The sequence below is a fragment of the Aricia agestis genome, chromosome 5 (genome assembly GCF_905147365.1).
Source record: "Aricia agestis chromosome 5, ilAriAges1.1, whole genome shotgun sequence".
NCBI lineage: Eukaryota > Metazoa > Arthropoda > Insecta > Lepidoptera > Lycaenidae > Aricia > Aricia agestis.
Window position 1 is genome coordinate 14,938,205 of NC_056410.1, and position 22,235 is coordinate 14,960,439.

Here is a 22,235-nt window from a genome sequence, read left to right on the forward strand (position 1 = left end):
AACACTGGATTTTGTTTGAATATTTCAAATATTTATCAGCTCGTATAATAAGGTGGTAGGCGTCTTATCTTGTGTTTTACAATAATATATACCAAAGAAGATATAGAAAGAAGTATTTATTTATTTGAAGTAATAATCTTATGGCCGGCTAGTATAGTAATCCAGCACTGGATTGGATTACTTGATTGGAATAATATAAGCCGGCCATTATACTTGTCACTAAGTACTTGTAGCCCCAATTTCACCAACGACTGTTAAAGTTTTAACGCTCGAATTAGTATCACATTACCTCTTTTGTTTTTCTGATGAATGAACGAGAAGACATGCCATTTTAACAAGCTGTCAACACTTACAGACGTTGGTGAAATTGGGGCTTAAGCTTTCAAACGGCTGGTATGAGCATCAAGTCAAACTTAAGAGAAAAGCTTCCAGAATTCGGTCGCTAAAATTACACATTTAGGAATATTCATCAAAACTGAATTAAAGTTTGTACTATAAAGCCTTTGGCGTGGTATTTCATAAGCCAAGGATGAGGATGCATGCCACGTGCGATTATTGTGGCATTAGCGAAAATTGTAAAGTTAAAACTTCGTAAACGACAAAACTTCCCGGGCGAGGAATATTATAGTTGTACTACATGGTGCCCGCATCTTCATTGCTTTGAATATATTGCGGTAACCACACTTTTAGCTGCTAAATCATCTCGATGCATTCCCGGACCCCAAAGAATCTCCAAACCTCTCGCGCTCAACTGTTGAACCGATTCATCTGAATCGGTTCAACAGTTGAGCGCGACGGGGTAATACCACATCTTATATGTTTAAACGAGCAATTCTTGTATATATAAGTACATATTATATATTATATAATTGGAATCTCGGAATCAGCTACAACGATTTTCATAAAATTTAGTACATAGGGGGTGTCGGTGGCGTTAAATCGATCTAGAGCTAGGAATCATTTTTAGAAAATGTCATTTTATTCGTGTTTTATCGAATTTAGTTGCTTTCCATCAGGTGACCCGTTTGCTCGTTTGCCCCCTTATTTCATTAAAAAAACTAGCATACCAGCAAAGCTCGGTCAAATAGTTATGCTAATAAACTACTGCTAATAAACTACCTAGTGAACTACAAAAATTGTATAAAGACAACATTAATACTTAGAGATTGTATTCTAAGTTGAAACTGCACTATTTACCTAAGAGCTCATTTTGTTCTTTTGTTAAATAATAAGTAGGTAAAATTATATGTAATAAGATTTTAAGATTATGTAATAGCGACTTGCTGGAACCCAGATAAAACCTGCGAGGTTTTCGGGTACGGCACATTATAAAAGACTTAAATGTTTTTTTTTTTTTGATAAATAAACGCTTTAAAAAAATAGACAGATACACTTTTGGAGTCGAATAATTATTAATTTCAGTTAAAGATTATTTTAACAATACAAATAATATTTCTAAATGTCGCTGAAGTTGTATTCACTCACATTCACAAAATGAAATGAAATTTAAAAAAAAAGACATTCTAAACGACTTACGGTCGTTCCCAATATTTGATCTATCTCTGGTTTTGCACTACTAGAGATAGGAATAGCTCACATTAGACATTAGAGACATATATTTTATGTCAATTGTGAGCTATTCCTATCTCTAGTAGGGCAAAACCAGAGATAGATCAAATATTGGGAATGGCCGTTAATAATTTTGAAATATCTATCTTCTATCTATATATATAAAACTCAAAGGTGACTGACTGATTGACATAGTGATCTATCAACGCACAGCCCAAACCACTGGACGGATCGGGCTGAAATTTGGCATGCAGGTAGATGTTATAACGTAGGCATCCGCAAAGAAAGGATTTTTCCAACCCCAAGGGGTTCAAATAGGGGATGAAAGTTTGTATATAATAATACTCCTTAACGCGAGCGAAGCCGCGGGCAAAAGCTCGTTATGCTATATAATTAATCTTTGCTAAAATTGTTCCTCTTCTTACACGTGGAATACTATAATATGATAATCTAGTTTTATACATAAGCAGAAAGCAAAAAGGTTTTTACGTGAAACCCCGAATATGTCAGCTATAAAGACTCTGGATGTGATTGTCGCCCCAAACGCTGCGCAAAATGTCACTTAAGCTCGTTGAAAATGTCACATGGGTCATCCATTATAGCTTCCTCGTACTGCCTGATACGGGGTGGCAAACGCTTATTCAATTTCACTTCATTATAAAGGTATGTCATGGGAGAATAATATATAAAGATATCAGATAGACAAAATTTTTCATAATATTATACTGGACAGACTCATTTTATGTATATCATGAATTAATGTTGATCTATAAAAACGCAGTACGGAGAATAGGGTGTACCACACCATGTACTTATTTCACTTGAAAACAATCGTAATATTTAGCATGAAAATTACCAGTCTTAGACAAAATTATGTTTAAATGCTTATGCTGGATATTTAAGACAGCTACTTGCTAGTGAGATAAGAATTTTGAAACATATTATTATTTTGTCAAATTAAATATTTTTAAGTATGTCATCTTGCTACAGTAGTGTACTCTTCTTTTTTACCCATAAAGTTAATATACTTAGCGGAATAGAGAAACAATCCCGACCTATCAAACGAAACCAAAATTGAATTACATCTGTGTGTACAAATCTGTTTACGTGTGCGTGAAAATGATGTTCCTACATACATTTTTCTTAGAGCTTAAATTGTCAACGTGCTGATTAGACTGACTGGAAAAATAGATGAAAATTGGTTCTACCACTTCAAATCACGCATCCCTTTTGATCACGCAGTGTTACTGATAGTGACATCTCGCTTGCTCAGCTCTTTGTTTCTCTATTCCGCTAGGTAGATTAACTTTATGTTTTTTACCACTAAGTACATTAATACTGTCATGTGCAAGATCTTTAAAATAAAAACACACTTAGATATTAGTTTTGTCTCAAGGACCTTGTAAGCGCAAACAAATAATGTCAGATAAGATAGGAGAAGTTGTGGCTTTATTAATCTAGGACCTAGGCGATACTAGGATATTGGAACTTGGTTTAACACGCCTAACTACTTTATCATTGCAGTAAGAAGTTTGCCAGGCGGGTCAACTGAAAGCGGTCTAGATACATAAATTGAATATACAACGTTTGTTATTGAGATACAAATCATTTTAATACCGACCCTTGTTTCAGAATAGGCCCATATATACGAAATTTGCAAGATACAATAAAATTGTTACTGAAGCTTTTATCCTAAATATAAATTCTAAATGATGTAGGAAAAACAAAATAAAAATGAGAGTAAAGGAAAAACTACCTTACAAAATTTTCAGGTTGTCTATCAAATATTTACACGCTATCGTTGTACTATTTTTAGATAAAAAAAATATAATAAAATTTTATGCCTGAGTACAGGCATAAAACAGATTCAGTTATATTTTTTTATCTATAATATACAAATATACAAAAGACAATGTGCAATTTTTACGATAACTTTAACTTATTGAGGTACGATAGATTTTTTAAATCTCTTTTTATTTAGAGATTTTAGCACAGTGGCTTTGTCAATCCCATCTTGATAATAAATCAACTTAAAACTAACTTCTTATAATGAAGGAGCACGATAATTTTGCATAATTAGAATCCGGTTCAGCCAATATAAAATTAAAGATACCCATATTCATTAGAGGCACTTTAATTAAGTTGAATAACTCATTTCTTTTATGAGTGTATCGGACACATTACATCAAAACGTGTTGCACATCTTCTGGCTTTCCTATCACATTTCACAATAATGAGAATCAGCTTTACGCATTAGATGTGCAAACTTATTTAATGGTATGTGTCTTGAACTTTGTGTGCAGCAACAATCTGGCTCCAACTCAAGCCTGACCTCTGGAACCAGGGTATATGAGGAGGCTCGCTTTGTATACTTTTGTACTGAATGCAGGTAGGATTTAAAAAAAAATGCAATGATAGTATTTTGCCACAACATTTGCCACCAGTTACCCAGCAAATAGCATATAGCACGCTATATTGCACTACTACAATAATTCTGTAGAATAGAATAGTAGCAAAGAACATTATAACAAAGCATTTGGTCTTCGCTAACGGTAGTTATTGTAAATTACAACTACAGTTACCATTCATAATTATGTTCACGGAAATTCATATCATTCCCTGTTACTTGCGCATAAATCTTCGCGATGAAATAGTGTTGTGTCGCGTAATAATTATTTTAGGGAAACGCCTAGGGTTGCGAATTATCGACGCGTACTATACGTAAATTGAACCAAGCACTTGTGTGCCTCTATACTTTTAGCCCGGCCGCACATTTTCCGAAATTTCTGATCAGAAACAGTTGAACGTCCGCGCTGTCTCTTACATTTTGTACTGAGCCGAGTGAGCTCGAACTCGCCGGAAGGATATTTCGGATAGTGTGCGGGGTGGCGGTCCGGCGAAATTCAACTGTTTCTGTTCAGAATTCGGACAATGTGCGGCCGGGTTTAAGCTGTAACTTTATTAATTGAAAAAAAAAATACAACTGTTGAGGGTGTTACAACAGATATTTTTTTCATGAAGAAGACTACTCTGCTGCCTGTTTCACCACTTCCTGATAAATGATGAATAGGCTATCCACCAATTAACTTGACAGATCAAATATGGAGAATCTGTCAAAAAAGTTTTGAATAGCCTATTCGACACTTTATCAGAAAGTGGTGAAACAGGCCATAAGTATTACTTTATTAAGTTCACTTTATCAGGTTCTTATCTATAAAGCTTATATCTAGGATATTTATGTGTCAAAAATTTTAACACAAACCTACGTGCTCTGTCATATTTATTCGTGATGGAAGTTCAGTGAGGTTTGATGCATGGATATTGTTGAGCCAAAACTTTTGTGTCGAAGCAGCCCTAGCCTATTGTAAGTGGTTGTATTGTTTCTCAACATCGTGTGGTACTTGTGTGTTTGCTGGAACTTGAACAAATGGTTAGCAATATCTATACGCAGGAATTAGGTGCTTCGAGACTGAATCGATAATATGAGGTTAAAATGCATGTGCTTGAGTAACTTGTTATATGATTTATTTTGTACAGAATTTATGTTGTGTTCTTTGCTATTACTTAGTACACATACAATTTTGATTATGTTTTATTTAAAAGTTATTCTCCCTTACTAATAAACGTTGTATAAGCTTTGAGTAGTTATACAGTATTTTATTCCTGTCACACAAGTGACATTTTCAATTGGATTGAAGAAGACAAAACACTGTATAACTATTCAAAGCTTATACGGCGTTTATTAGTAAGGGGGTAGATGTTTAAGTTTAAAATTACAGACTTAATTAATACACATCAGTTACCAAACCAGCCAAGTGCGAGTTTACAATACGAGAGGTTCCGTATAAAACATTCAATCGACGTGTTCGTTATATTATAACGAACACGTCGATTGAATGTTTTATTTAATTTATTTTATATTGTGCTAAGAAAGACGAAAAGACAGCAATTTTTTACCCTTTGAGTACGGAACCCTGAGAAGCGTAGAAGTGCTTTCTCCGGTCGCTGGCTTGACTGGAGAAATACCACGTTCTCACAGAAAACCGGCGTGAAACAGCGCTTGCACTGTGTCTCATCGAGTGAGTGAGTTTGCCGGAGGCCCAATCCCCTACCCTTTTCCCTTCACTACCCTCCCCTATTCCCTTCTCTTCCCATCCCTACCCTCCCCTATTACCCTATTCCCTTTTAAAAGGCCGGCAACGCACCTACAGCTCTTCAGATGCTGCGAGTGTCCATGGGCGACGGAAGTTGCTTTCCATCAGGTGACCCGTTTGCTCGTTTTCCCCCTTATTTCATAAAAAAAAGCGTGAGTCTATTACTTAGCATCGTCAAATCGGTCACTACCCTATTACCTTATTCCATTGTAGTATTCATGACAAAAGGTTAGGGCAAATATAATACTCCGCCGAGAGTCAAATGTATTTTATGGGACAATGTGCGAGTTTTGAAATAATACAATACCCCAAGGATGGACTTGAAGGATGGGTATAGAAAATGTATTTGTTGATTGTTATCTAGCCGAAATTCAATTTCCCCTTTTTGTTTTATTTTCAGTGGCGATATTGGAGAATTCTATTTATGAGCAGTTCGTCAAATATTGCTTATACCTTATTTCATGATTCTTGCGTACTTCTGGGGAGTTTTGTTTTTATTGTCAACCAAGTTTTATGAAGCACAAATAATACTTTTTTATAAAGTAAACGTTACCGCAAAATTTCATTCAACCGTAACGGCTCGAAACGAAATATTCACACTATAATATACAGGGGGCCTATTATGAGCTCTTAAATCCATTCACTTTACGTCCTTATACAGTCAGTATAAGGACGTAAAGAGAATGGATTAAAGAGCTCATTATAGAGGCCCAGATATTGTTCCTCTAACCTAAAACAATAATAATAATAGTAGAAGTAGATTTTTATTAATTATTATACTCTGTTGAGTATAAGTAATTATACTAGCACTAGATGACGCCCGCAACTCCGTTGCGCCAAAATTCATTTATCGCGCGGGAACCGTACATTTTTCCGGGACAAAAAGTATCCTATGTCCTTTCCCGAGACTCAAAGTATCCCCATGCCAAATTTCAGCAAAATCAGTTCAGCGATTAGGGCGTGAAGAGGTAATAGACAGACAGACACACTTTCGCATTTATAATATTAGTAAGTAAATATTAGTATGGATGGTATAATTACTTATACTCAAGAGTACATTCACTTTGAAAGTTTGGTCACTAAAACACGTTGTATTTTCAAAGGCGAGCGATATTAACGAGTATGTAATGTGTAATTTATTACCGCGGCCGGACTTCCCCGCGCTGTTCCGCCGATAGCATGCTTCTAATGAAAACGCTTATTATTGAGCTTATGTTTTGGAAATTACCCACCTTAGTTCACACTGGGGCGCCGACGCGGTACAACTAATAAAAAATTGAAATGCCAAAATATAGCGTGAAGACTAACGTCACTTGACATTAAAATGTAGCTAATAAAGCTATCGTCCCAATGACGTCCATAATTGTCGACTGTCGAGTCACATGTCATATCTTTGTGAAAAAGCCCTAATATTAAGGCTGGCCGCATATTATGTACGTTTTCCATTTTCAAAAACGCGCCGCGCCGGCTTGCATTTAAAACATACGTGTGCGGGATTCGGAAAAAATCAAAATATGTGAGTGCCAGTTAATGTATTTTTACTGGTTCCATGCATTCGGATTTCCGAATACGGAAAACCTGTTTATGCGTCCAGCTTGACAGTATAATATAAGCAAAATAAATAGACATTTTTATTAGCTACTAGATGTTCCGCGTGGCTTCGCCTGCGTAATTTAGAAATGTCACGGAAACCGTACATTTTTCCGCAAAAAAAGAAACCTATGTCCTTTCATGTGGTCTATTCTTCATGTGTGCCAAAAACATAAAAATTGCTCCAGTAATTTCTTAAGATAATAAGTCCTTTCAAATAATTTCCCCCGTTTTTTCCATATTTTCCTATATTTCTTCGCTCCTGTTAGTCATAACCTACGAATAATAAAAACTATGGAAAAGTAACTCCACAATAGTAACAAAAAACATGTTTCACAATACTTGTCAAAAAAGTGTACCTTAGGTACACTTTTCAATACATTTGCAATATTTAGGTGATCTTGAGCGGTACTAGGCTGACGTTACATGACAGATCAAAAGGAACCAAATTTACAACGGTAATAGTATGGGAGTTACGATTCCTTAGTTTTTATTATTCGTAGGCCTTAACGTGATAAAATATAGCACAGAGCCTTTTTCGATAAATGGGCTATTTAACACTGAAAGAATTTTCTATATATCATGTAAATAAAACCTTCAATCAAGAAGAAATCAAGTTTTTCTGAATTATGTTCTAACATGTTTTATTCGGATTTCATAGGAAATAGCTTTCCGTTAGCAAAATAGGTGCAGGTTTCCAATACCAGTGCGCGAACATGTCTTGAATTTTGACTTCATTCCTAAACGATGCTATTGTTATGTTACGCACTGTAGGAATATTTGATATATTTTTTCAAGATTGAACAATTTTTTCATAAAAAACACACTTACATTTAGGGATACACATAGGTTAAGATATAATATTATGATATTATCTATAACATTATAATATTTAATGATAACTCAATTTTAAAGTATGAAAGCTTACCGCAGCTTATTTCTATGTACTGTTGTGATATTAAAGTTGTGCGATTAAAAATTATAGCAACATTCCCAAATATTGCCACAACAGTTCATACTGTAGATTCTATTATTGGCATATCTAGTAAAACAATTTGCTAATGCTTTGAAAATTTAACGGTAATAATCTAAGTGTCTAAACATACTAGGCCGATAATACTCGGCCGAAGTTCGGCATGATTACGCTTACAAGGCGCTACGCATACAATATAACGCGACGTAATTTCGGCATGGTGTCATTAGTAGAACTTCAGCCGCGTTTTTTCGGTTAGTGTGTTTATACACTAAGGTGTCAATAATAGGCCGACAGCCAACGATTGAGTGGTTTGTGACTTACCATCTCACTGTTGGCCGTGGCCTTCTCCAGCACGGCATCCAGCCATTCCCATTGTCGTCGCGCGTGGGCGCTGCTGGCTTCCCTCACGCTGAACAGGTTGGTGTTGAGTGCGACGATACGCAGCTTGCTATGCGATTGCTCTATCGTGTAGTAGCCACCTAATGACAGAAGAGTTTTAATGATTTCTTAACTATTAACTAAATGGAGATTTTGATGTTTCATTTTTGGTTAATTTTCTTTTTTTTCGGCATCTTTCAATCATTCCACTTGACACCACCAAAACGACACCACCGGTGGTGTCATATGAAATCTCTGGTCCATATGACACCACTGACTGTTGTTACATAGTTGCTTAGTTGTTGATATGAAAACAGTAAACACCAATTAAGTTCAAGCATTTATATTTATCTGTCACTCAAATGGTCATCTTGACATCACTAAGGTAGTGTCATATGGACTAGAGATTCCCCACCGGTGGTGTCGTTGGTGGTGTCAAGTGGAAGGAACGGCATCCTTCACTTTACACTAAGCGAACATGTGCTGAATTATTTGAATGAACAAGTGAACGTGTATTTCTGTCTGTCTGTGTGTCTGTCCGTGTCATCGTAGCATCCAAACAGGTAGACCTACCTTGATCAATTTTTTTGACATAATTGAGAGCGTTCATAGCAGTATGATTCATCTTCATTAGCCTGCGCAGTGCCAGAAAACTTGCGTTTATATATTTTATACAAATAATAAAAGAAGAGAAACTTCCAGAGATTTAGTCGGTTCAATATTTTCAATTCTGATGCCTGACAAGAGTTTCTAATAGGAAGTTGTTTTTAAATTGCTGAATTTTACATTATGCAGTACACAATTAGAACAAAACTAAAAATAGGTATCAAAATACACAATCCTCCATTTACACCGACATCCATATTGTATGAGCCACTCTATACGAACTCGCCAAGACTAAGTGAACTCTGGTTCATAACGCCAAAGTTTTAATTATTCAGAGGGTTCTGACGAGATGACATTTCGCTCTGGTCCACTATCCTCTCGTAAGGGCTGGATGTAAACTCAATCAACGACCACACAACTGTTTACTTTCGCTGTGAGGAACTACGTATACTACGATGATAATATAATCCAAGAAAACTTAAACACTATCGGTGTTGGTTATATTATATGTTTTGTCTCTAGAGATATCTAGTGCGACTGGCAAAAATTCTGTTTTACTATTTCACTTTATTATTATTTATTTATTTAATTATTAATGAAGCTCGCGAATATTTTGCGTGAAAACCGAATAAAACATAATAATATATCTTTTCTTGGGACTAAAGGTTTTAAATTTTCACAATTCACATCAAAATTTCGTTACAATATAGGTTTAAGCGTAAAGAGGTAACAGACAAAATATAGACGATGCGGACACACTTTCGTATGTGTAATATTTTAGTTTGAATAATAGGCAACTATAATAATTAACAAAAAAAATCATACATACACGCACACTGCACAATATTTTACTTCAAACATTAAGCGAAGTTAATCGCAAGTCCTGCACTCACCGTTTTTCAAAGTCTGCAGAGCCTCCATCGGTAGCCAATGACTCCAAAGGTTGGTCAGTCTCTCGGACGGCGCCGGGTCCGTGTGTCCCAGCACTGGGAACACGAAGTGCGAGCTGAACGTCATACGCAGCAGCTCCGTCATGTTCCTGATAGCCTGGTACCTCTCGTCCTCGTTGACGTTGTATCGTGCGGCTATTATGTCACTAAAAAGAAATACATGCCTCAAAATTCAGGTTATCGTGATATTAAAAAATTAGTACTTCACATTAATAAGTGGCCGTTAAAACTCTATTTATTTTTAACACTCTTTTTAACCTACATACCATGGCCCATATCTAATACTATTTAGTCATATGAGCCCATCTTCCCATTCCCTAATCTTCCATATTAAAATATTGATATTATGGCGTACATTAGCTCGCTAACCAATAAAAAGCTCTGGCCCAATAAGAAACAAAATGTCAGCCTAAAGCGTCTTGCGAGTGTTCGTCTCTAAAAGAATCATTTAAAGTTTAAACTATAAAACTCTCTCCGAGGTTCAGTAACTGAATTTAGCTCAATCTATACTTGCGCACATTCGAACGGGCCGGCGAAATACCAACGCCGGTGATTTCTTTGGTGTCCTTGTTTCCAGGTGAGTGTTTGTATTGCGAGTCACAGGGTATTGAAGCGCCATTTTTGAGAAAATTCAGTTATTTATCCAAAATTTCCATTGTCTAATACCACTTTTGGATACAATACTTTTGACTTGGTCCTTGAGTACCTTTCGAAGGATTACAGAAAATAAAAGGAGTGTTTACTGTAGGAAAATAAAGAATACCTTTTAGAATTTGGTATACGAATATCCAAAGTAAGACGGCTATGATGTGTTTTACGCAAAAATACATTTCCCGGTTTCAACCATGCTACAAAGAAATTAAATAGCTTACTACATAAAACTCTCGCGTAACAACTAAGCATTTCTATCTGTAAGGATTTATAAAGCTTATGTTTTTTGCAACTATTCCTACACGGCAAAGAAAAATATTACTTAATTCAATATGCAAATTAACTTTTACATAAAAAGTTTTTAAGCCAACCTCGAAATGTTAGCAAAGAGCCTGTTAAAAATATTCTATTAAATAAGTTTGGGAACTCTTTTAAAATTTTCTTTGGAACAAATATTTTTTGACGAAAATAAACTCAGGGAAAATTTCCATCAATCATTAGAATGATCCCGTTCTGCCTCATACCAAATATGTTAACTTTAAGAATGATAGACAAAAGGAAAGGCGCATTATCTGGTTTTTAGATCTGTTTGCTTATGCGAAGGGTAACCGGGGGGTGCGCAGTGCGCATGGAAATTGGGAACACGCTATTGGTAGGTATGTGTGAGGCAAATCGCAATCAGACGATGACGTGTTGGCTATAAGTTGTATGCGCCCTTAAGGAGTGAGCACACTGAGACGGGCCGTGCCGGGGCTCAGCGTGCCGGGGCTCATCGCAAAAATCCGCCTCCATACAATTTGTATGGAAGCGGATGCGCGGATCGCACACTGTGTCGGGGCGCAGCGGATTTCCGGTTCCATACAAATTGTATGGAGGTCGATTTTTGCGATGAGCCCCGGCACGCTGAGCCCCGGCACGGCCCGTCTCAGTGTGCTCACTCCTTTAACAGAGGTTCAATGGTTTGTTCCCATCTTAAAACCACTATCAACACCCCCAAAGCGACTGTATACTCTCGACGAGATCCTCAGCCGTACATAATTGCTCTGGTTTTCCTCGCGAGAGCCAACGTGACGAGGACGAGAGCGCCCTGTACACACTCGCGATCGGCCTGTCTAAGGCTTCTTACAGACGAACGGCACGTGTCGGCGGCAGTCGACGGCAGCCGTCGACAGTTTATCACGGTTGCAGTTGTGACGTACCGCGTAAAGGTAAGCGTCCACAGGTCTGTATCGTACGCAACGGACGTCTCACATCAAACGGATAATTTTTCACAGTACGTCCACTGTATCGGCAGCGTACGGGTTACCGACTGTACAGCCGCCATAAGAAGTTTTCACTCACCCTGTCCATAGCACGAACTCTACGTTTTCTGAGTGGCGCGTGCGCATGTATCGCAGCGCGGACTCAATCAGCTCCAGCGAGCTGTCACAGGAGTAGTCCCCAAAGCGGCCCAGCGCTCGATGGTGGCCGGAGCTGCCGCGCTCGTCGGCTTTGCGACAATCTAGAAAAAAAAAATCTTTAACCAAGTTGCCATCGCTAATGAGGATTGTTTGGCGCTATGTAACCGTTGGGTCTATTATGTCAATTTTCATGTCAAACAGCTGTTAAATGTCACGAAATAGCTTCCACAATATGTCACGATATAGCTGTCATACGTCTGTCTAGCACGACATTTAAGACCGTCCCTCTGGTGGCAAAATAAATGATAATATATCGTCAACCCTCATACGACAGAAAAATTAAAAAACAAAAAATAACTGGCTCATTCCTATTGGGACTATATTCTATTATCGCTATCCTTATTGTGAACGCCTTATAGTTTTTGTTAATTAGCTTGTCGTACTTCATATACTTATTGATAGGCCTAACGTAAAGAAGAAATTGAAAGAACATACAACATACAACAACAACGAGAACATTTTTTATTACTAATATTAATAGCGTCATAGATTTAACCTTCGAAATCTCGAGACTCGTTGTTGTTATCTTAAGCTATATAGATCAAGATCTCCAAGTGCCTGCAGGCATAGCCGAGATGCCTGATATCTCGCTAATCAATGCATCTAGTATCTACTCCATAGTTGACTTAACACTTAGCTATACTCAAGGAGCTTGTGAATAGTTCTAATATCAGTTACTGACAAAGAGTAAAAACCTAATACATTTGCGTTTCCAATCAATATAACCAATATTATTTCTATTTACATAAATGTTTTCGTTAAGTATTTGAGAAGTTGAAAAGTTACAAACTTTATGTCTTTTAATAATTTGCGATTCAACTTGGAAATTATGCTATTTACGCAACAAAATAAAGTTAGCAAACTCACAACTCGGTGACTTAACTTCATTAAAATTTGCTGAGAAACGAGTGACTCTTGATTTTGTGCTTAGAATAACTTTTATTTTATTTCTTTTCCATTTTATTTCATTGTGGCGTCTTTTGGGAGTACTTTTTAATTAATGTAGTTACAAAAGATCTTAATAATGTTACGTCTCGAGGAGGGAATTATAGTGACACAGAAACAGGACTGTTACTCGCACCTGCTTCGGGTAATTGCATCTTTATGGGGCTAGCAGCGCCGGGATTTTAATGACAATATCTTAGAGCGAGAATCACGGATATTGTTATCGCCTTATGCCTCATAATATTATAACGTTATACGAAGACCGGGGTGGATAGAATGAAGGGTGTCTGCTTCTATGAATGATGATTCATGATCAAAGGTTTATAATAGAAATATTATTATCTCACCACGAAACCAAAAAAAAGATAAACTTAGTCCTTATTGAACATTGTACAACAAAACAAAAAATATTTCTTGTATTCGTGCCGGAAATTTTTTCTCAGAAACTTTACGACGGTATATTTAAATATCCTTAGTATTTTATTATTACGAAGGGGCTCTTTAGGAGCTTTTACAGCTTAAAGTACCTACGTCTTCTAGTGTCTCCTTGTGATGTGTAGAGCGGGTCGTAGTGGAAGTCTGTTATGTGCCAAAAGTATCCTGAAACAAAACGAAGCAGAGGTTAAAAATTGTTAGAGCTTATACCCATAGTAGTAGTACCGATTATTTTTCAATTAAAAAAAATATAGTACTCTTCCATAGTTTATTATTAAAAAATTGTCTGTAATAATATAATAATATATATAGACGCTTCACACCACTGTCTGTCTTATATTCTGTACGATTTTCCATCTTTTCTTTAATGGTTTCAGTAAAAGAGTTCTGGGTATAAAACCTAAATGCACCCAGAATGTGCACACACCTAAAATCCACAAAATAGAGCCGGTGAAATAGAATAAAGTGTTTATTTTTAGGGAAAAAAAAGCTTTATTCAAATGACCGAGTTTAAATAAACTTGCACGCCATACGTGTTGGTTTAACCCGCTTTTGCTTTGTTGATCTTTCATTCACCGTAATTATGAACATTTTTTACTAAACTAAGGCCCACTTTCGCCAATCAGAGTTAAAATAAACCCAGTGTTAAAATATAATGCCTGTCAATACAAGGAAAGTGATTACATCATAATAACACTATTTAAACCAGACTAGCAGAAGTGGGCATGATATCCTCACCTATCATTTCTCTTACTTATTTCAAAAATAGAATGGTACTATAGTATAAGATTAGATGAACCTCTTTTGTTATTTAAATATTATGCACATGCAAGGAAAAAAATATAATATGGAGAAAACAATGCTATAAAATACACTTGCGTGCAAAAAATCGACCCACCCCGCGCATTTCTATTCAAGTCGCTATATCTTAAAAAGTTATAGTTATTTATTATTTCTTTTTATTAATAATGCGAGTTAATATGATAGGGAATGTGTACGTTTACTCTACATTTTCATTTCCAACATGCTTGACTACAAACGACACAAATCACTAAGCACCCCCATCACTCAGTTTTATAATCGTTAATTGAACGGTTTTGTTCTGTATGAAAAATCGGTCAAATCTTATTGTTTTTGTTTTGTCTCGATTTTTATTGATTTATTGTTCATTTAAAACGTAATTTCTTTGTGGCGAAATGGATATTACTCCAAATAAAGCCTCTCAAGCAAGGGCTTTGCTAAGAGCTGAATTTAGACAACGAGTTGTGGCTAGAAGTCTTAATTTAAGTCGAACTTCGGTTACAAGAGTATACCGAAGTATTCTAGAGACTCTAAACTTTACTATGCGACCATGTTCAGGAAGACATTGGGCTACATTTGAACGTGATGACCGTTTTAAGGTGTCAACGTCCTTGCGGAATCGACATCTCATTTCAGTTCAAGTGCAACGACGGCCAAGAGAAGTCGGATGAGTTACAGTAATTGAGTAGACTGTACGACGAAGACTTGCAGGCAGCTGTTTGACTTCACAAAAACTCGCTAACGGTCCAAAATTAGCCCCAGCACACAGTCAAGCGCTGCTTAGTTTCGCACGTTCTCATGTTGATTTTTCATTGGAGCAATGGCGGGTCGTGCTCTTTTCTGATGAAAGCTAAATCAGTCTTTATGGTAACGGTGGTCGCAGAAAAGCATACCGTTGATAAGTAGAATGATTTGCGCAGGCGTGCATTGACGAAAGGCTTCCATTTGGTAGGTGTTCGGGGACTGTATGGGGCGAGATTTCTTTTGATGCATAAACCAATCTTGAGTTCGTAACCGGGCCACACCTTGGCACATTGAGTACCTATCGATACATTCAGGGCATACTAAGACAACATGCGGTGCCATGTGCTGGTTTTGTTGATGAAGGTTTCATATTGATGTAGAACAATGCTCGACCGCACGTTGCTGCGAAAGTTCGTCAATATCTCTCCGACGTCGAAATTTCGGGTTTGGACTGGTCAGCAAGGAGTCCTAACCTTAATCCTATTGAGCACCTATGGGGAGAACTCAAAAGGAGGGTCAGGGCCCGGACTTTTGCCGCAGATACCCTTCAGGACCTCCAGGTGGCTGTGCAAGAAGATCGGCATGGTATCGCTCAGGAGTTCATCATAACTTTGATAAGGTTAAGGAAAACCCGGATGGAAACCTAAATTAGGGTAATGGGTGGCACTATGAGCTATTGAAATCAATTTGTTAGTGTTTTTTACAAGAAAGATGTCATTAATCGCCTACTGAAATGTTATGCCAAACTGACCGGTTTTTGTTTTAAGGCTGTAGAATTAGTAAACAATTTACAATTACAATAACTATAGCAATAATTAAATCCTTATTGTACTACCTTTAAAACGATTCCAACATTTATTTAATACTAATTATATTTCTTGAGTTATTACCGTTTGAATCATAAGGAGAGAGGTGGGTCGATTTTTTTGCACGCAAGTTTATTATATCGAAAGAAAAACTTTTTATTTCAAGAAATTTCTAAGCACGGTAAGATTAAGTCATATCCAAGCATCCAATGAACAAAAATAGCACACGACCCAGATGTAACCCGCAGTACGAATGGAACACTTAACACGGGTTCAACTCGCAGATTACTCCTCGACGTGAAAAACGACAAATGACGGAGAAATATTTATTTAGGCTCGCTTAGAAATTGACTACATATGATTTTTTGCGATTTTACTTTTAACCCGAGAGCGACAGCCAGAATTTCGCCATTTTATAAAAGCTGAAAGTTGTCTATGACCCTTACAGAAGTAAAAACTTCATAGTTGCATTCTTACCTCTATAAGGGTCATAATATACAGGTAAACTTTTAGCTTTCATGAAATGACGAGTCTTCAGTCTGGCTATCGCTGGCTCTTGAGTTAAGTAAAATCGCAAAAATATTGTGTGTGAATTAAGTATGAGTCAAGTTATTATTTATCTGCTGAAATTCTGTACAATTGTACATTTCTACCATCTAACTATAAAAAAATAAATCAAGCTTTGTCGTTTAAGCATTCTAAAGATAGCCTAGCGAATCATGGATGATGATGATGGAGAGTCATGGATAACCATCATAATCAAACATGGAGCCTTAACTTATGTAGTAATTGCTATTATTCTGTGCCTTAATACCCAATCACAAAAACCCTCTACGAATTTCACGGCTGGATTACCTTTAGATTGTTACATTTCATATTAAAATTATGACTGAAGTTATATAGTATACAACATTTCTAAGTCCGCAACATTTCTAAGTCCAGACAACATAATATTAGACGTATGACCTAGCTTAGGCATTGTTAGTATGACCTAAATTACTCAACTACTTCTTAGGTTTCGTCTTAACAAGTTAATGAAGTTACTCTAATCACTGCTATGTGGGCCACGCGTGACTAAACGACCTATTACACTGTCAGTATTTAGCTCAGACTTTATTAGGTCTGGTCTAGTCCTAGCCACAAGTTGTATGCGTGGATTGATGGATGTAGATTAGTTAGAGTAACCCTACAAAACTACGGTATATTGCAAAGTTCGTACAGAGAAATCATTAAGACACGGTATGAAGCAAGAATTGCCTAGGCCTATATCTTATATCTTTAAATGAGCAATTATTGTATATAAATATATAATTGGAATCTCGGAATCGGCTCCAACGATTTTCATGAAATTTAGTATATAGGGGGTTTCGGGGGCGATAAATCGATCTAGCTAGGAATCATTTTTAGAAAATATAATTTTACTTGTGTTATATCAAATACCGAGCAAAGCTCGGTCAAATAGCTAGTTATAATATAACCAGATGACGCCCGCAACTCGTTTATCGCGCGGGAACCATACATTTTTCCGGGATAAAAAGTATCCTATGTCCTTTCCCGGGAATGAAAGTACATTCATACCAAATTTCAGCCAAATCGGCTCAGCGGTTTGGGCTTGAAGAGGCAACAGAAATACAGACACACCCTCTCGTATTTATAAATTTAATATAGATTTAATGTTAAATAGTTAATTAAACAGTCCAGCGGGGCTAAAATGGTCGTTTTAGAGAATCATATTATTATTATGAATCATAATAATATCATGATTCATTATTTTAAATCGCAAAATGGTCAATCTGCTTGCAATTCCGTACTAATTTGACATTCGTCAGTTTGACAATTTTGACAATTCATTTGCTGAATTGATTAAGAGAAATTACTTAATGTGACCATTTTAGCCCCACAGTACAGGTTTAGCCATAGAGAGATATTATGTACGTAAAACTTCTTGTAGGCTATTTTGTAGGTCTGCAAAACGTACACAACGTAATTTTGTTCCTATTTCTTTATTTCTAATTTTAGCGCTTATGCCATTCCAGTCAACTCTTTCAGTTAAGCTTGAGTGGCGTGGAAAGGCGGTGCTTACCATGATATAGCTATAACTGTCGCAGTCAGAGAGATGATGATGATTGAAAGTTTTAATAAAGAGTTTGACAGATAATAATGTATGACGTGGCTTATGTCAAAATCCATAGATATCAGAAACAAACGGTGGTTTTATATCTTTATGTCAAAATCCTTATATTTTAATTATATTTAGGTAATCAATATTTTTCTCTGAGTGCGGTAATTTGTGTGTTAAATATAATTGAAATTAATTTTCAGTTAACCGTTAATTGCTTATATCATTTTACTGACACACGCCCGTTTAACTAATGAAATACTCACAAATTGTACATTGTGCTTTGTTCCAATTTTGAAATGTTTACCAATGATTTAGGAAATTTCAGTCAAAACTAAATTACTTAATATCAAAATTATTATTTGTTTTGACGTGCAATTGTAATCTCGTTCTCATTAAAAAGGTGCACGGACATAATTAAATATCGTATAATAGTACACAAACAAAATATACAATGATATTATTACATGCATATTTTTAAATGTAAAAGAAACTAATATCATAATTCATAACGGTAGTAATTATTATAGCAGGCCTGTCTCAATTCCATACAAACGGCGCGAAATCGCTGAAATAATATTTACCTACTATTCTGGAAAACAACCTAATTTTAACTTTTTGCACTGGGTTTAGCGTTCATAGTACAATAACTGTCTGCCGTCTCGATTCAATCTGCCAGGGCTGTCAAGCGAGCGGCGCGGCGGTGCGGCGGCCGGGCGGCGAGCGCGCGAGTCGCTCAGCCACAGAATACAAAAGTTAAGTGCCAGCACAGAATATATTATATAGCCTCACCGTTTCTGTCACACCGTAAAGTACTAATTATTATAATCTGTGGTTATAGACAGGAAAATAAAAAAGGTGGTTTGTTTCACCGTCATCTGATTTACTACGTGCTTCGTAATGCATCACGAAATGATTCAAGGAATGATTTTGTATCAATTGATCACAAATGAAGTTACACTAAACGTATTTTCAATGAGCTAATTAAAATATTTTTTATCTTTAATTCGGAATCTAGTAAAGGGAAAATACAATTCCATCAACCAATGAAATACCATCCTATGGAATGATTAGGGATGATGACAAGGTCAAAGATTAGCGAATTTTGTTAATAAAATAAAGAAATTACGGTGAAAAATAAGTGTTCTCAAAATTTCAGCTTGATAGCATTTGTATTTTTTTTGTTATGCGCCTTTAAAGTTGGATATTGAAGTCGATTTTTTCTTTCAATTAAATTTCTTAATATTTGTATACAATTCGATAACTTATGCAATTAAAAGCAACTTTTGTTATGAAACCACTTTCATTTAATATACCTGTCGAACAAAGTTGTCTCCCGATGCGTATAAACTACGAAATACTGACGTCAGTCTTTCGTAGCACTTTGTATGGAGCGTTTCGGGCAGGTCTTTTTATGAGATATTTGAATTGTCATATCTTGGTGAATTTTTAAGCTATCAGAGTCATTCTTTCAACGATGTTTCTATTTTTTAAGTGTCCTTCAATTACCGATAAGAAAAAAAAAATAGTCGTCATGCCTATTGGACCGCTCAAACATAAACACCTAACTACGACGACAAAAATTGAATGACCGACCAGAGTACGACAACCAAATACACTTTAGTGTACTTTTTAAGGAACATTTTTTGACTCGGTTATTCTTTTATTATAGTATAGTAGATAACGCCCGCAAATCCGTTGTGCTAAATTTTGTTTATACTGTGAGAACCCCACGTTTTTTATTTTGATGAAAATGCTATAAGTGTTTTTTTTTTTATTTCCAAATTTCAGCAAAATCGGTTCAGCGGGCATTGAGAGGTAACTGGTGCAGCTCGAGTCGGCGCATGAGTACCGAAAACTATTCCACCTCAATTTTTTATGCAATCCTCTTTAAATTGCCCTCCTGATGATATAAATGCATGTTGCCATGGCGCAACCCGGTGCCATATGCATGCACTAAACAGACAGACAGAGAGACAGACAGACAAACTTTCGCATTTTTAATATCAGTATGGATATTATTCGTAACATTTAAACGTCTAAAACATGGTAATTGTCCTGGTATGAAACAAAAATTAAGTCTCTCGTAACAAGGTAAAGAAACTCCCTCGATACGAAACGTCCCACAACAAAGCAAAATACTTTTGAGGACGGTTCATTATCTTTTCGCCCGTTGAATGCGGGTATTGAACAATGATTTAGAATTACGGCCTCTATGAAGATTCTTATCATTTTAATTTATGTTTGGGGTTGGTTCATAAATTCCAAAATTTTAATGCATTTAAATAATAATTAATAATTTTACTTATGTGAAGATGGGTCTGTGTAGTAGATTGGCATTAGAGCAAGCTTTCGCATTTATATAATTTTTAGGGTTCCGTACCCAAAGGGTAAGAACGGGACCCTATTACTGAGACTTCGATGTCAGTCTGTCTCCAGGCTGTAACTCAATAACCGCTATAGCTAGACTTCTGAAACTTTTATAGATTGTGTATTTCAGTTGCCGCTATAACAACAAATACTAAAAGCAAAATAAAATTTATATTTAAGGGGGACTCCCATACAACAAACGTTATTTTTTTGGCATTTTTTGCTCGTAATCAATAATGGCAATAGCACTTGAAATTTTTATGAAGGCCTTATAAAAATTTAAGGGTGGCTCCCATACAAAAACGCAATTTTTGGCCTATTTTTCCTCTATAACGGTACGGAACCCTTCGTGTGCGAGTCCGACTCGCACTTGGCCGATTTTTACAATTTCTTATGTAAAAACTATCATTGTGAAGTTTTTTTATTAAACATATTAATATTAATAGTTTAATTTAGTTTAAAAACTGGCATCTTACATTTCATATTATTATATACAAGTTTTTGTAATTTTCTGTTCGTATTTTCGTATTTATATTTTAGACCGATTTTAATTAAATTTTTCGTGTGTCTTGTAGTAGGAAGTTTTACATTCACAATTTGGTCAACTGGAAAATGTTTTTAATTAATTGTGTCGTCCAAACTAGTAAGAAGAAGTTATTTCAACATTTCCTATTAAAACATGTTAATGCAGGACAAAGTCAGTCGGGTTATATTATTATTATTATAATATTAAATTTCAGAATAAATTGAATCAGTAATTGGTAAAAAAATACAGAATAGAAACAATAAATAGTTTAATATTACTTTATTGAACTTGTATTAAATTATATTATACGATCTTTTGCCCGCGGCTTTGCTCGCGTTAAGAAGGATTATTATATACAAACTTTCAACGCCTATTTTAACCTCTTGGAGTTGGAATTGATCAAAATCCTTTGCCTCCAAATCCTTGTGCGTTGATAGATCACTATGTCAATCAGTCAGTCAGTCACCCTTGAGTTTTATATATTATATAGATAGCCCATTTATTGAGGAAGGATATAGGCTATATTTGATCACTCTAAGACTAATAGGAGCGAATAAATAGGGAAAATGTGAAAAAAACGGGGGAAATTATTTAAAAATTTCTTATTATCTTAAGAACTACTGGAGCAATATTTTTATGTTATTTGGCACACATGAAAAATAGACCACGTGAAGATACATATTATATAGGCTATTCTTGCGGAAAAATGTACGGTTTCCGTGAAATTCCTAAATTACTCGGACGAAGCCGCGCGGAACATCTAGTTTTATTATATTTGTCGGTAAGGATATTGCGTTTATATTTATTGTCCTTTAATCGAGTCGCTTAATATTGCTTATCTCTTTTCACATGGATGGTCATATTTCATGGCTCCGAGCAGTAATAATATCCTCCACGATATATTATAGCCATGTCGAAACCAATAGCATGAAAATTAGTGCGTTGAAATAGCCAGAATTTGTAAATTATTTTTTGTTACATAATTAGCTCATCTATACTAGTCTATACTATAATATTATAAAGAGGTAAACTTTGTTTGTTTGTTTGTTTAATTGTAATGAATAGGCTCAAAAACTACTGGACCGATTTTAAAAATTCTTTCACCATTCGAAAGCTACATTCTTTACGAGTGACATAGGCTACTTTTTATTTTGG

The 22,235-nt window shown here is 35.9% G+C and overlaps 1 protein-coding gene across 1 annotated transcript in view; it reads right to left on the reverse strand.

Annotated features, from left to right (window-relative positions):
• The window catches only part of LOC121727035 (acid sphingomyelinase-like phosphodiesterase 3a), an 87,980-nt gene that overhangs the window by 8,771 nt on the left and 56,974 nt on the right, over positions 1–22,235 (reverse strand). Inside the window, exons 3-6 of the mRNA XM_042114714.1 lie at positions 13,811–13,879; positions 12,216–12,375; positions 10,167–10,369; positions 8,611–8,768 (exon numbers count right to left, since the gene is read on the reverse strand). Of these exons, the coding sequence (XP_041970648.1) occupies positions 8,611–8,768; positions 10,167–10,369; positions 12,216–12,375; positions 13,811–13,879 (590 nt within the window). The remainder of the gene's footprint in view (positions 1–8,610; positions 8,769–10,166; positions 10,370–12,215; positions 12,376–13,810; positions 13,880–22,235) is intronic.